Source organism: Anser brachyrhynchus, assembly GCF_964034855.1.
Source record: "Anser brachyrhynchus genome assembly, chromosome: Z".
Lineage (NCBI taxonomy): Eukaryota > Metazoa > Chordata > Aves > Anseriformes > Anatidae > Anser > Anser brachyrhynchus.
In genome coordinates, this window is record NC_137697.1 from 34,477,489 (window position 1) to 34,493,482 (window position 15,994).

Sequence of the window (15,994 nt, forward strand, 5' to 3'; positions counted from 1 at the left end):
GTGAAGCAGAGGATGAGAAATGTCCCCCAGCAGGGAGAAACACATGCATCAAATCACAGTAGCTGCAGTAGGTGGTCACTCTGAGCTAAGAAAATGCATGAAGATCTCAGCAAACCCTGTTTCCTTAAAAGAAGGTAATGAGGGTCCTAAAATGACTCCCATTTCCAGCTAGAGCCACTTCTGGCTTATTGAGATTTATCAATGCTATGACTCAGAACTTAGGTGTAACACAACAAAAATGCATGTAACATTAAATTCTAAGCTTGTAAATGTGTTCCTAAATCTTTTTGCCCATTATTTAACATCTGAGATGTTGAATACGCTGATTTCAAAGTTCCAGGGTTTCCTACAAAATCAGAAAGACTATGAAATTTTTGGTAGAAGCTGACTCTTATTGTTTCACTCTCTTATGGGAGCTGAGCTTTGAGAATTCTTGCAAGAAACACAAAACTTGAGAAGAAATGACAGGGATTTGCAACAGTGAGAAGAAAGAAGGGATAAGATCCTGATGCAACTCCCATTGTTCTGGTTTCAAAGGGTGTGTGGAAATTTTTGATGTTGATTTTCAACTGAAACTTCAGAGTATCAGGAAGTTAAAGCACTGACTGCACCTCTTGCCATTCAGCCTTTTAATCCTCAAACAGCAAAAGGCTAGAAATAGCAGAGGACTGCCCTGAAGAAAAACTCCAGCAGACCTCACTCACGCTCAGACCGCAGCTGATTTGGGAATGAAGTCCAGCAGAGGCAGAGGGAGCAAACAGTAGAGGAGAGATTGTTAAGCAAAAGGTAACTAGGCAGGATTTGGGGGATGTGGTATGTCAGAGAAAATGAATAAAAAAAAAGTCAAATTAACAAAATTGAAAGACAGATTTCCTAGCTACTCTAAAACTCCCAAGCTCTGTTTCCTTCAACTAACAGTCTGCACAACATCCTTGAGAACTCACTCGTACCGTCTTACCTATAATTTCAGCCAGAAGAAGAGAAGTATCTGTGTGAATTGAAGCAAAGTAGCAAGCTGTAGTGGTGCCATTCTTTAGAGTTCGTCTCTATAAAAAGAAATCAGTTTCAACAGTTTGGAAAAATATAGTCTAGCTGCCAAAATGTAGAATAGGCTGTCTGATTTCAAGCTGCAAGAACATTTGGTTATTGTGAAATTCCACGGGAGTTACAGTGAAGTTGGAAGGTAAAATACAGATTTTTAATTTCATAATAGCTTTTTAAATTCTGAAAGTTAATAAACACAAAAATTTCTCTTCCAAGGCTATACAGATTTTTAACAATGGTTTAATAAACCCACAGAAACCAGTCTGTATTTCCTTCACTCAAAATAGAAATCACATTCTTATATATGTCTAACTTGAATTTTACTTAGAAATACAAACAACCAGTCATATATATTATTTCCTAGTTTGGAAAGGCTCTCCAGTTTTCATAGTGAAGCGCTGTAAGTAACATTAGTAAAGCAATACTTTTGGGAGAAAGCAGTGTTTTTTATTTGGTCATCTCATGTGGCTGGGAAAAATAACCAGGTTTTCGGGTACACAAATTCTTCATTATCCCTGAGGTCAAAGTAACAAACTCCAGAATAGAAGGAAGCTGAGAACCACTGCTCAGAGTGTAATTTAATTATTTATCTAATTATACAATTTGAAAGGAACAGGTGCATTTCTACCTGTTCGTATTACTTTTGGAGGACATACCAGTAGATGAAGAGTCATGTAAAGTTACACTAAGTCATCAAATCATTTATAGTTTCATTTGATCTTGGGACTAATGCATACTACACTGACGTCCTATCTACCAGAAGGGCTTAAACTGGATTCTGGCTAGAATGTAATGTGAGAATATATTTCTTTTAACAGGATAGAAGGTGAGACATCCAATGCAACTTTTAAGAATGGCTACAGCAAATTATTTAACAAACATGAAGCTAAGCTCTGTCTTTTTCATAAAATATTCGAATTAAAGTCTTTAAAAATATGTCTTCAAGTGTGCCTAAAATGAGTCACAAAAATAATGTCACTGCTGAGACAAACTACCTTCATCTTTTTTTAGCTTTTAAAACTCCCAAATCTGTGTGTTTTGTTTTGTTTTGTTTTGTTTTTATTCCTAGAATTGTTTAATGAAATCCATTTTTTTTCCAAAAACATCAGCATGAAGAATTGGCTTTTCTAAAATTTGAGGGACCAGAGGTGGTTCCAGATACAATATGGCAAATTTCACTTAATTCATTTGTTTTAGCAAATACAGAAAGTGTTTACTGGAAACAGGATATTGGCTTGAAACACTTCACTATGTTTTAAGTACAATTCCTAAAATATAGATACATATCTGCTTCCTGCTAGTTTAGTCCCATTTCTAACGGTGGAAGGTTATTATAAGACCCAAAGCATGATAAGTGCTCCTTAAAAAAAAATGTGACTATCCTTAAATTGTAACAAGCAAGTATATTTTTCAAACCCATTCATCTGTTCAGTCGCTGTTAGCTCGTTTTTGGCCTTGACTCATGAGAAAGAACACTACATATTGCACAAAAGACTATTTCTGCTTATCATTTTTAAATTTAGCACCCATTTTCTTGTTTCTACATCACCAATTAGATAATATAAATTTTGGTCTATCTCACCTAGGCCAGTTGTTTTTTGTATATTTTTACTCCTTATTTGTCACTTTTATAAGCTAAACAAGCCATTTTTAGTCTCTCTTTCTATTTTCCCATGTCCTTGACTTTCATCTTTTGACTGTTCCATCTCCACTGCATTCTGCACTCCTCTTGCCCCTCTGAGCTCTGCAAGAGATATTCAATATAAAGCTGTGACACTGATTTATAGAAAAAAAAAATCTTCACTCATTCAAATGCCTTTCCCTGGATCACCGCTGAAGATTCAGAGAGGTTTTTACTGAGATATGGCAATTATGTCCAAGTTACTTGCAAAGCAGTACATTAATTTTGTCTTCCAACTTGATTAAGACTGGTGAAACTGAGAAGGTGGCTCTCAGAATACTTATATTCCTCAAGCCATTTTATACTTCCCAGTTTGGACAGGAAACTATTGGTTCCATACTGGTTCCATAAGTAAGACTGTTTTAGCAAGAAGAGAACAACAAATAGCAATGCAGAAAATACTAGTTATCAGGATGGCTGGATTCTGTTCTGACACATTTGGCCATGAAGCATTGCAGAGCTACTGGTATTCTGCAGCATTATGAAAAACATTTTTGTGATCTTGTCCTGTTTTATACCTACAGGGAGAGCTGAACCATTGTGTTGAAGCTTCTCCAACTAACTTCGAATTTTCACTGGCAATTCTTTTCCAGGTAATGTTATTAAACCTGCTGCAAATTGAGCACTTGATCTGTGCTAATCTCACCCCATCTGAACCATTGGAGACAGTAACAGTATGTTGAAATGAAGGTGAGATCACCTCTACGTTATACGTAGCTTGAAGGCGTGTGCTTGTGACTACATTTTATGACCAAGCTGCTCCTACTGCTGTGATTGTGCTAGATGGCAGAAAGACTTTTTTTTTTTAGATTTGCGTTGCAAAGACAGTAACTATTTATTACAGATTCATTACATTATTGTTTTGACAACACATTGTTACAGTATTAGACAAATGCAAAGCAGTTTATAGTGGTCATTTAATCTTAAGAAAATACTTCAGTCTATGTATTAAGAGATACATTTCAGTTATAGCACAGAATCTACTATGCAATGTGACCTTGCTGTTTATTGTTCAAGTGGAATTTGACCTCAAAGCCTTTATATTGCTCAAAACCAGACTAGTTCAAACACAGGCTCTCTCTTTGATTCACAATACCATCAACAGACTTCTATCAGCAATGAAAGGTATTCCTACTACAGGGACCTCCCTCAATTGCTCCAAAACACCCCAGATTTTTTGTTGGTGAGAAGTGTCCTACTTCACAAAATCATTGCAGAAGACATGTTCATAATACAGAAGTTTTGAGCAGAAAAGGAAATAACCTCTGAAAGGCTTTGTTTTGTTTTGTTTTTTACAATGTTTGATCATTTCTGAATGAGGTTGTCAGCACCTACTGGCAACACTAGCTCTGAAAGTACTCTTAAATGCTGGTCAGTGTACTCAGATATGAGAAAAGATGATTAATGAGATGGTTGTTAATCAATCACATGATTAAATGAACTGTCTTACCAGCAACAACAGAACAAGAATGTAAGTAGCAGGCAATGATCTTGGTTATCAACCAGAACAGTGGATGTGTTGTCAGTTTTATCTGGTTTTCATGACATTAAGACACGTTCTCCTATTTCTGCTGACCTTCTGAAAATTTATGTATATTTTACAAACAGTAATGTTGTCAAGCAGGTAAATGAAATTTGCAATACTTACAACAACTCTAGTGTACACTTCTTCTGCAAAATCACTGTCTTTGTATTTGGCTTCTGTTGGGAACGTGTAAGTAGTTAACCACTGCAAAAGAGGTAGATCTACTCTTGTACCAGCAAATGAATACTGAGGAGCATGAATGTGTGTGTCAACCAATCCTGGCATGAAGAATTCACTAGGGAAAGAAAAGAAAACGGTAATGGTCCAAAACATCCAAAACTTTTTCCAAGAAAAGTAGTTTTTAATTAAACAGTATGTTTGAGCAAAAGCCATCAGAGTAAATGACAAGTACAGATTAACCTTACTATTTCAGCACCAGCATATGCACTCCTACTACACCCCTACCCATACTCCTTTACTGTATGAATTAGTTGTCTAACTTTTATACAGACTTACATAGGTACCTGCAAGGAAAAAAATCTGTGGCTAGAAACTAATGTAAGAGCATGATGAATCCAATTGTCTGTAATACTTACCCAGACTGAATACCAGTAAGTAAAGCCAAACTGATTTCACTGTAATTAAAGTTATTCCACAGAAGAATCCACCTGAGCAAGAGAAGATTCACTCTAGATCCCTAGCATAGATATATTTGTAATGCCTCTAGATGTGAGATGTTTATAGATACAAAACTGTAACTTTCTGCACCCCAGTTTTCTACTACTGTATAAATGTATGTATCTATATTACTCATTCAGTGAATTTCAAGGTTTAATGAAAGAACAGCGTGTCTACAAGTGCATATACAAATACTGGACAGAAAAGAAAAAAAAAAAAAAAAGCTCTGTGCAGTGTCTTGACAGGAAAGGTGTCTTTACAATGAAAGTGCAATATCATTCATTGCCATGCAGTACTCATATAATAACAGGGGTGAGTACATCAACATCACCATGAGGTTGCTATAATTATTTTGTTTTGTGCTGAAACTCCATAAAGGATCAAATTTCTCTCAGCCTTCCCCCCTTCTCCCTGGATACTGATAAAAACATCGATTTTGTCTCTGTAATTTCCCTTCTTTCTGTTTTCCTGCATGCTAGAAATGCTGAAAGATCTTTCTCAATCTTATCCTTACTCCCAGCAACTTCCATTTTCCCCAGGCTATTTCAAGTGAAAAAAACATCTAATGACTCATGTATGCCGTACGATAAGTGATCCAACAAAGCATACAGATTTTTTAACAGCTGAACACTAAAACTATGCTGCAACTCTAGATTCTAAACTAAAAATTGCTTACAGTTGTACTACTGTGTGTAAAGAATGGTAGGTACAATCCATAAGTTCACTAAAAAGGCTGGGGATTTCGTTGGCTGAACAAAAAAGAAACACTCGTCCGAAAATACAGCTAGAAATACAAGGCTCTGTGTTTAGAGGGTTTAATACTCTAATTTTATTAGTTTTTATTAGGGAGTGTGTCAAAGCCCAAGCACTTTAGTTTTATATCTGCAGTGTCAAGGCTACCTACATTTATTAAGCCCAGAGTTTCGAGCAGGCACAGCCTGCTGCTAAGAATATGCAATCTAAAATAAAGAAGACCATCTAGGTAAATGATTTTCTCAAGGAAGATCGTTGTCTTACACTTTGTATGAACTGAAGAAGTTATGCGTGAAAACTAAATACAGCATTTTGGTGTGCGCAGTACAAGTCAGCCAGCAGAATTCAGTGATGGCTGCAGTCCCAAACCAAGGAATGCAAAAAGCACACAGATGGCTTGCACTGCAGGCCTCACCCAGAATGCAGGCAGCCCTTGGATTAAGAGCTCTTGCGGAACTGAAAGGGAGTTTTGCCCATAAGATGGGATTTAATGTATTCCCTGCCTCAACTTATTCACACCTGCGCTGCTTTGCTCAGAGAGTAAAATGCATTTGCTGAAGTTAATCTAAACAAAACACTTACTGATGACTCAGTTCTCTTATGTCAGACGTTTTGAAGCCCCACTTCTTAGCCAGTTGCTCTTGCTGATCAGCTTGCTCCAAAAACACAATCTGAAAGAAAGGAAAAGATAGTTATATACCTTAAGTATGTATCCTACTTTACATGAAGGCAACAGAAGTCATATCTTAAAACAGATTTTACACACTTACTACAAAGTGATAGGTTTGCATTGAAATACTTATTCTCCTTGACTGTTGGGTTTGATTTTGAAACACCTACTCACAACCTAGTGAATAGCACCACACCATTTGTAACTTGTAAGAAAAGAATTAATTCACTCAAAAGTAATACATGAGCAGAACTGCACAGATTTCAGTGTCCATGGGCACTCCAGTAACCTACCACGATGCTAGCAGTACAGTCACTCTTTGTAGAAGTAGCTGACATCCTTTCTGGAAGGGGATTAGAGTATTAAAGAGCAGAGGGGTAAAATTAATTGCTTTACCCAGGACAGACTTGGACTGAGCTAAGTATTTGCTAACTTTCTGCTCATGTCCTTAATGTTTTATTGTCATTATTTTTAAGTGCCTAGGAAAGTGAAAGAAACTGAGGGGAAAAATGCAGATAATCTTTTAATTTTACAGAACAGACTAAAAACATGCCTAAGATCTTTATTTACTCAAAAAAAAAAAAGAGAGAGAGAGAGAGAGAGAGAGAAAATAAACAACTCTACAATCTAAAGCCTAATTCAGCCCCATTTGGCTCCTAGATGACATCGGCTCCACTGCCAGGGAATTTCTGCTGCCAACTAAGAAATTTAGCACACTTTTTGCCCATTGTCAGATTTTAATCTACAACATAACTCTGGGAGGCTGAATTCTAAACTTTCTAATTCTCTTGTCTGACAATACTAGCCTTGACAACTTTTCAAGAAACAAAGCGCAGGGACTCCAGGCACTGGAATGCCTGCTATAGGCAGGCTCCAGGTTTCCATGACACTGAGGATCCCAACACCTCCCCTGACCAAAGACTGTATAGTCTGAGCTTTCTGAGCCCGCAAGTTCTTGCCAAACAATAATTTCTGCCTAAAACCAACTCATGGACTTCTAACTCCCTTGGTATAAGAGCTTGTTCTTCTAAGTTCAAGGCTGCCTAGTCTCTTACGTGTAAATATGGCTTTTCTGATTTACCTTGTAAAAAGCAAATGTTTTACACTTCTTAGTCAGAAAAGAAGCTGTTAAAATCATAACATATCAATAAATATCCCATCAGAAATAACTGCAGGAATATTTTAGTCCATTAATACTTCACATAAAACACTGTTTGTCTCCTTCTAAAGAGGAATATTTAGGCCCTTCAGCCAGCTGAATTAGATGTCTATCTGCACGGGGCTTCGAACACAGACCTGCTGAAATTTCTGATGAGCAATAAAGAAAATGTCACTCAGACACTGAAGTCAAAATGAATGCAGAATGACTAATGTTAGAGCTGCTAAACTAGGAAAAAAAAGAAAAAAAAAAAAGGAGAAGGGGAGAGAGAGAGAGAGAAACATGCAATACCAGATGGCAAATGCTGGAAACGGGTGTTGCCATGGAAAAGAAGTGACTATTATATACTTTTAGAGTGCAGATAAATAAAACACTTAAATTTTGGAAGAGTGAAGAAAATATTTTTCAAAGGAACTGGATGCATGAAATAAACCTAACCTTGACACCTGGGCCATTACTGCCAAATGCAGCTGTAGATGAATCAGAAACACATGTATATTCTTTTCAAACAAATTTCCAAGAAGGACTGCTTGGTTTTCCAAGAGATATTCCCCAATCATTTAGGAGGCCTTTGTTCTTGAGATCTTTCTAACACTTTAAAGTCCTTGAGGTCCCATGTTTGGGCATTTTCCTGAGTATTTGCTCGTACATTCCAGGTAACTGCCCAGGTGCCCTGGGAACCAAACCTTTAAATTAGTGCTGCACCTTAACACTAAAAAGGCAAGAAGAAACTCTGTGCCCGAGTCACTACTGAATCAGAGAAGTGCACAGGTAAGAAGACTGGCTTTCTGCTTGTGATGAAGCTCTTTAAGAAAGTTGTTATCTACAAAAAGCAACAGCTGCTAGGACCAGTGCTCAAACACTTCAATCAGTTCTGATGTGTCATCCATGTGATGGGGCTAAAAGATCCAAAAATGAGGAGCTGTGTGGTGACTATCCTAGTGCCTAGCTCAGCCCCTTTTTTTATTGCAAGTGATGTCTAAAGCACTGCCATCAACACGTAGCTGGTCCAGCCAACTACATATTAACCCTGACACAGTAAACACTGACTGCCTCCAAGCATCACAGTGCAAATAACTCTGCTAACATAAGAGTGGAAAGTAAATTATATTGCCCATAGAAATATGCTTTTTTTTTTTTTTTTTGATCCAGCAGTGCCTATGTGGTACTATGTGACACTCATAGATGAACATGAGTAACAAATTCTTTCTTCTCTCCCATGTCACATCCTTTGATGCTCAGAGGGCTGGAGCACCTCTCCTGTGAAGAAAGGCTGGGAGAGCTGGGGTTGTTCAGCCTGCAGAAAAGAAGGCTCCAGACAGACCTCACTGTGGCCTTTCAATACTTAAAGGTGTCTTATAAAAAGGATGGAGAAGTACTCTTAACTCAGGTAGGTAAGGACAAGACAAGGGAGAATGGTCTTAAACTAAATGAGGGAAGATTTAGATTAGACATTATGAGGAACTTCTTCACTGTGAGGGTGGTGAGGCACTGGCACAGGCCGCCCAGAGAAGCTGTGGATGCCCCATCCCTGGAGGTGTTCAAGATGTTCAGGTTGGATGGGGCTTTGGGCAACCTGGTCTAGTGGGAGGTGTCCTGCCCATGCAGGGGCGTTGGAACTGGGTCTTTAAGGTCCCTTTCTACCCAAGCCATTCTCTCACTCTACGATTCTATGATTCTTCTCATCCTTCCCTGTCTCCACAATGATTAGCTACCAGCATTAACACACATCTCTTTCCTGCCACTGACCATCATGCTGTCCTATTTTCAGCCTCAGTGAGTTGCTGCCAGCACTGTTTAATGTTGCTACCATATTCAGCAGTTTTACAATTAGAGATGCGATGCCTATTGTTTGTCCAGTTCTCAAAACTGGAACAGGAGGCTAGATGAGAGACAGGAGCACTTATTAGACCCAGCTCCTGAGCAAATAGGCCAAACTGCTGGGAAGGACCAAGCAATGAACCCCAAATGGTTGATGTTGATTTGATACCTTCCCCCCTGTACATCTAAGACACATGCCACTTGCTATCCCAGCTGGCTTAAGCTAAACACTCCTGTTTGGCAATACTTGACAACACTGCCTCATTCCACAACTCTTGCTCTTTCCATGCCTTCAGCAGGAGCTTTTATCTTTGTTCTATTTTCTTAATATTTTACTCAACTACATTATTTACACCGATGTTTCAATGACAGCTCAAATTTTGCAGCTGACTCTATTTTCTTTGCCTTGGGGAATACCATTCTTTCTACTGGCAGTTCTTCAAGAGCAGCACCACACTACCCTACAAACCACTCAATTAAACATAGGCTTATTTTGTTAACTTGTGGTAACTTGGGTCTTCAAACTTGACAGCAATGTTTTCTTTGCTAAAGTTCCTTTTTCATCTACAGGCAAAGCACGCAGAGCTGACACTTCATCTCCTGCCTTTAACAGAGAACTATCCCCACTTGCTGCGGGGGCCTGGGCAGTGTTTCTGTGTCACCAGCTGTATGCTGCTGCTGCTTCGAGGACAGTCAGGGACTCATACTGAAGAACAGCACCTGGCTGTTAGGTCAGAGGTTGGACTAGGTGATCTTGGAGGTCTCTTCCAACCTAGATGATTCCGTGACTCTATGATTCTGTGAAAAGCTGGTCTGTTCACCTCTTCTGAGATCGTTCACAATTTTTCCATGATGGAATCAGCAACATGAGGCAAAAGAATGATAGCTGCATAGTTAAGTTTAATTATTTGGGAGTAACACTGAAATAGTATTGGTATATGTTTGGACAATGAAGGAAAAAAAAATTCTAACCATCACATCCTTCTTTGTGAAGCACCTCTTCAGTGATTCCATTGGAAGTGCTGCATGAGGCAAAATTATGAAAAAAAGAAAAAAAAAAGGCTAGAGGGTACCAAAACTCATTGTATTTGATCCTGGAATAGTAAAATGACAGGAATTCTCAAAAAGATAAAAATATGAAAGTCCCTGCTACTCTATTCTGGTGGAAATTTCCTTTTTGGACAACAATGTTTTCTGGATTTTTTTTTTAAGCAACTGTGTGGGAATGTGCCAATTAATGCATGAAAAACACTACCCGGCGAATGCTTGTTCACTAGGAGAACGGGAGATAGTGACTCTGCCTGAGAGCAGAAATTACTAGATACAACCTACTAAGTTGTCTGTTTTTCAAGAAAATCCCTTAAAGGTCTTGATTTCCTAAGGACACGGAGGAGTCACTTTTTAGCAGACCTTACCATTAAAGAGAGCAAGACAAGATACGAGTTTCTGCCTCCTGCACCTGAGTAACACAAATCAAACTCTTTACGCATTCAGGTCTATTGCTTCTAGTCGACACCACCCAATACAGAGCTTTAAAAGTTTTTATTCACCTCCTGTACGCCAACATACAGCTTCTCAGAAGCCTTGCTATTGCTTGTGCCAGACTGCCCAAGAGCAGCCATAAGAGGACTGTCTTGAAAGAGGCCCTCGAGGACCCGCGTGGATGGTGAGAACAAGCTGTAAGAGCCCAGAGTGTGCTTTGCATGTATTTCAAATGCTGCTAAAGCCTGACAGAGTAGTTTAGTCACCAGGAGGAAAGAAAATGATTTTTTTTATTAGACACAGGGCGGCTGTGTACACTGCTGAGCCTAGAAGAAATTAGCAGTGCACACAGACAGCGTGCGCTGTGAAACCCGGTGCCACCGGTGACCCTGTCAGGGGAAAGGTGCAGCTTCCCTGCCGGGATCAATCCTGCGCTACCTGCGAGTGTTACGCTCGTTCTTAAACTTACCATTAACATTCCCAACCTTACCATTTTCCTAACTTTCTACGGGTACGTGCCATGTTTTTGTTGCTTCTTTTTCCTGTGACGAGAAGTAAAAAGCTTCGCTCGGATGTGCACGAGTGGGTTGGGGGGGGGGGGGGGGGGGGGGGACACGACGCACGACACCGCCATTCCTGCTATTTCGGCACTCGCCGCCGGCACAACCGCCCCAAAACCGAGCCGAGGAGCCCTCTCCGCGCCGCGGGGACGGGACGGGGCTCCCCGGGGAGGCTCCGGGACCCTTCGGACCGCGGCGCTGCCTCGACGGAGCGCGCTTCCCCTGGCGGCCCCCTCACGGGCTCCGGACCGCGGCCGGAGCCTAAGGGGGGGGACATCGGCGCCCGAGGGGCACCGGGAAGCCCGGGACATCTCCTCCCGTCCCACCGCATCTCCCCCCCACGTCCCGCCGCCGTCCGCTCCTCACCGTGCCGCCGTCGTCCACCCCCAGCAGGTGTCCATGCAGGATCTCCATGGGCACGGAGAGCCGGGAGTGCACGAAGGTCCCCCTGAAGATGTGGGCGAGCGGCGGGCGCTGCGGGGAGCTCATGGTGGGGGCGTCGGGGGCGGCTTCGCGGGGGCCGGAGCAGGCGGGCAGCTGGCACCCGCTGTCTGCCGCTGCCGACGGCGGCTTCCCGGACCTGTCATCATCTCCCCACCCCCTGGTGACTTTCTTCTTCTACGGGGAGGAGTTTGGGCGGCGGGAGGCCCGCCCGGCGGAGCGGGAGGATCAGCCTCGCACCCGCCTCCGGCGCGGGAAGAGGGCGGGAGGACGCGGGAGGCGTCCGCGGGGCCGCGAGATGGCGGCGGGTCCTCGACGAGAGGGGTACGGCCACGCCGCACGCCGACCGGCGGACGGACGGACGGACGCTTCGGGTCCCCGCCGAGGTGCCCGGGAGGGGGTCGCTCTCGGGAGTCCGTGAGAGGACCTGTGGCGCCGTGCCCGAAGCACTGGGGGATTTGTTGGATGTTTTTGGAGTAGACCCGCTTTTAAATGTCGTGGTCGGTAAATGTGTGTCGTGAGGTGGCTCCTAACTGCCTCGGTTAGCCCGCTCGGTTGCACTCGGCGCTCAGAGACGAGTATCCCTCGGTGCTAAGCTCCCATGCTGTTTGTTAGTGGGCACGGGAGCAGGATGCCAGCTGAGGCACCTGGAATACCTGAACTACCTCATTTGAGTGGAGATGGTCAATAGGATAGGAGAAAAAGGCTGCAGAAAAGCAAAAAGCAGAGAAAAATGGATTTTGTTAACCCAGAGAACTGCAATTCCATGACCACTTCCTGCACTTCAGTTTGTGCCTGTTGCCTCTCATCCTGTCGCTGGGCACAACTGAAAAGAGAGCAGTTCCATCCTCTGGACACCCTCCCCTCAGGTATTTATACACATTGATGAGGTCTCCCCTCAGTCTTCTCTTTTTTCCAGGCTAAACAGGCCCAGATCTTTCAGCTTGTCCTCGTACGACAGATGCTCCAGTGCCCTCATAATCTTTGTAGCCCTCCTGTGAACTCCCTCCAGTAGCTCCAAATCCCTCTCGTACTGGGGAGCCCAGAACTGGACACAATACTGCAGCTGTGGCCTCACCAGGGCTGAGCAGAGGGGGAAGATCACCTCCCTTTACCTGCTGGCAACACTCTTCTAAATGCAGCCCATGATACCGTGGGCCTTCTTGGCCACAAAGTCACACTGCTGACCAATGGTCAGTCTTCCATGACTCCCAGCTTCCTCTCTGCAGAGCTGCTCTGTAGCAGTTCAGCCCCCAGCCCCCAGCCTGTACTGGTGCTTGGGTTTGTGCCTCTCTAGGTGCAGGACCCTGCACTTGCCCTTGTTCATGAGGTTCCTCTCGGCCCAGCCATTGAGGTCCCTCTGAATGGCAGCACAGCTCTCTGGGGTCTCAGCCACTCCTCCCAGCTTTTTGTCATCAGCGAACTTGCTGAGGGTGCACTCCATTCCATCGTCCAGGTCATTGAATAATTTTAACAACACTGGAACTAGTACTGACCCCTGGGGGACGCTGCTGACTACAGGGCTCCAACTAGATTCCGCACCACCAAGCACAACCTTCTGAACTCTGCCATCCAGCCAACTGCCAATCCACCTCACTATACACTCATCTAGCTCGTACTTCCTGCAAAAGAACTTGCCATCAAGGGTGCTGGCACTGTTAGTGTCAAAGCTGGATTGCAAAGTTAGCCATTAATTAGTTTACCATTAAAAGATCTTTGTCCTTCTCACTGTGCTGACACTATACAGACATGTAGAAGGAGACTCTCTTTCCTTCACAATCTGAGGATCAACGATGGGAGGAGAAAAAGACACAGTGGGAGATCACAGGATGAGTTTAATTTTAATCTGCTGTGGGCACATCATCAGCCTTTATCTTGTCTTTTCTGAACAGGAATCTTTTAGGTTACTGTGAAGCAAGTTTTAAATAAGTGGACATACTGGTACCAAATGAAAGATCTTACCCTGACTTTGCTGTAAGCTTAGGCAGGCCATAAAGATTGTCCAAAATAAAACAGACATGTGAAAGTGAACATGTCTCTTATATGCTGGTGTTGTTAATTTCTTGTGAGAAGTCTCACAAGAAATGTTTTTTATAAGATCCATGGCAGTTTTTCACTATATTTCTGATCTTTTCAACCTGATAAATTCACAAAACTCACAAAATAAAACTCAAAATGGTCTTGCAGGTTAATCTAGTTTAGAAAATAAACTGTCACGTGAATCTTTCATGCAATTCAGTTTGCTTTCAATACTGTTATACTTCCTTCTTCCTTGAACAGCAGAGTAATACTAAAAAACAAAAACAAACAAACAAAAAGCCTCTTAAATTAGCACTTGCAGAAGCCTTCTTGCAAAGATGTTTGTCAGGGTGAATATCCTGTGTTTATTAAGGCTGCAGCTGAAACCACCTGTATTCCAGGCTGTGACCCCAGGCAAGAAAAATTGTCTTTTGCTGTATGATGGATAAGGAGTGAGCAGCAATAGCTACTGTTCCATACAACTCGCCTCTTTTCTTGTGGCAGCATCGCACAATTAATTTTCCAAGGCATAGGCAAGCTCCATGCTTACCTCTCCAGTACTCTGCCTTAAGGTATCTGTGTGCTTTACTTAACTTGCATCAGCATATATGTGGCTCTTGGCTTCAAAGACAGAGCTCTCATGCTGTATGGGTGCACTGCTGTCCAAAGTAACACTTTGCAGAGTTCGACGCTCGTGCTAATTCAGTGCTCCTGGGAAGCCCTTCAGTTGCCTTTGGTGGGGATTTGTGCTGCTCCTGAGCATTTGAGAATGCTTCAACCAAGGTTTTCTGTTAAATATCTCAGGGATTACCTCCAGCTATCCTGCATAAAGGTGGTATTTACTCCCGCGGTCACAGTGAGATTGAAACCAGCCTATATTTATGCATGAGAAGAAATCTGAAAACACTGATGGTGTTTTCCTTTAGTACATTTAGGGAGAAAAACCAATAACAAAAGATGTTAATGATCAATCTATTGTCATAAGTTGGTTCCAAAACCCTCTGAAGTTATATAATTTCACTGTTTCACTGTTAAAAGAAATATTGATATCTCTCTCTTTCTCTCTCTCTTTTTTTTTTCTCTTTTTTGTTTTTCTAGCTGCAAGGTGAGAGAACATTGGAATATCTTAAGAGGGTTGTAACATTAATGGCTAACAGCCTTCCCAGCTGATTAAAGTCCTTAATCAGACTTTATTTAGTTATTAGTTTGCAACAGTCACACACATGTGCCCTAAGATACTGACATGGCTCAAGATAAGACCTTTGCCAACTGTGAAAAACCAAGCCATTCTTCTAAGATATTGTTAAAGGATGACACTGAAGTATGTTTTGTTTCACTGGGGTACACTAAGCTTGGCACTTTACCTCCTAGGACAGAAGTTTAATGCTCTGGGATGATTGCTACTTACTGATTAACTCAAAGAGTTAAATAACCTGTTCTTTTTTTTTTTTTCTTTTTTTTCAAAATGGTTAAGGGTCTAGAGTGAGAAATTTAGCTTCCTACAAATTACAGAAAAGTTTTGTTTAAATAGCACTTGAAAATAAACCTTAGCTTTAAAAAGTGTTAAAATCGTCACACTTGGGTTAACATATTCATTTTAAAGTACCTAGTACAGTGTTAAAGTACCTAAAGTACAGTGGTACTTTCACCTTCTGCTGTTAAAAGAAGTCTGTCTCTCCATTCAGCAGTTTTTCAGACTCTCTGTTCTTTTGAGTCATTGACTTCTACTCAATTTTTGAAACTCATCTAAGTCCTGAAGCCAAGCAACAGTAGAATGTCCAGTCACTGTTCTTCTAGGAGCACAAGGACAGATTTTAACTGAATTAAAATGTGTTTATTCCCTTTAACATTTACACTTTCTGATCTTTTGTTTCACTTGGTACACTGTACAAAGCCAGAATTCAATGCCTTGTTTCAAAGTTTCAGAGCACATAAGGTGATCCTGCAAATTCTGAGAAACAAGAAAAAGGAACTTGTTTTTCCCCCTGTTTAAAAAAAAAATAGTTGATCAGGTACATGTCAGCACACAAAAGCTTCTATCTACAGGACTCTGCTGAGATAAATGCTTGCAAAGCCTGAGCGTCAAGGGTACAATAATTATTGTTCTAATACAGAAGTGATTGTTCTTATTTTGTTTGATTGTCAAAATGTACCCCATATA

At 41.6% G+C, this 15,994-nt stretch overlaps 1 protein-coding gene across 1 annotated transcript in view; it reads right to left on the reverse strand.

The window, feature by feature from the left end:
- The window catches only part of GDA (guanine deaminase), a 33,391-nt gene extending 21,302 nt beyond the window's left edge, over positions 1 to 12,089 (reverse strand). Inside the window, exons 1-4 of the mRNA XM_080573479.1 lie at positions 11,740 to 12,089; positions 6,264 to 6,352; positions 4,374 to 4,545; positions 959 to 1,046 (exon numbers count right to left, since the gene is read on the reverse strand). Coding sequence (XP_080429605.1) covers positions 959 to 1,046; positions 4,374 to 4,545; positions 6,264 to 6,352; positions 11,740 to 11,862 — 472 coding nt within the window. The 5' untranslated portion in view covers positions 11,863 to 12,089. The remainder of the gene's footprint in view (positions 1 to 958; positions 1,047 to 4,373; positions 4,546 to 6,263; positions 6,353 to 11,739) is intronic.
- Between the last annotated feature and the right edge of the window lie 3,905 nt (positions 12,090 to 15,994).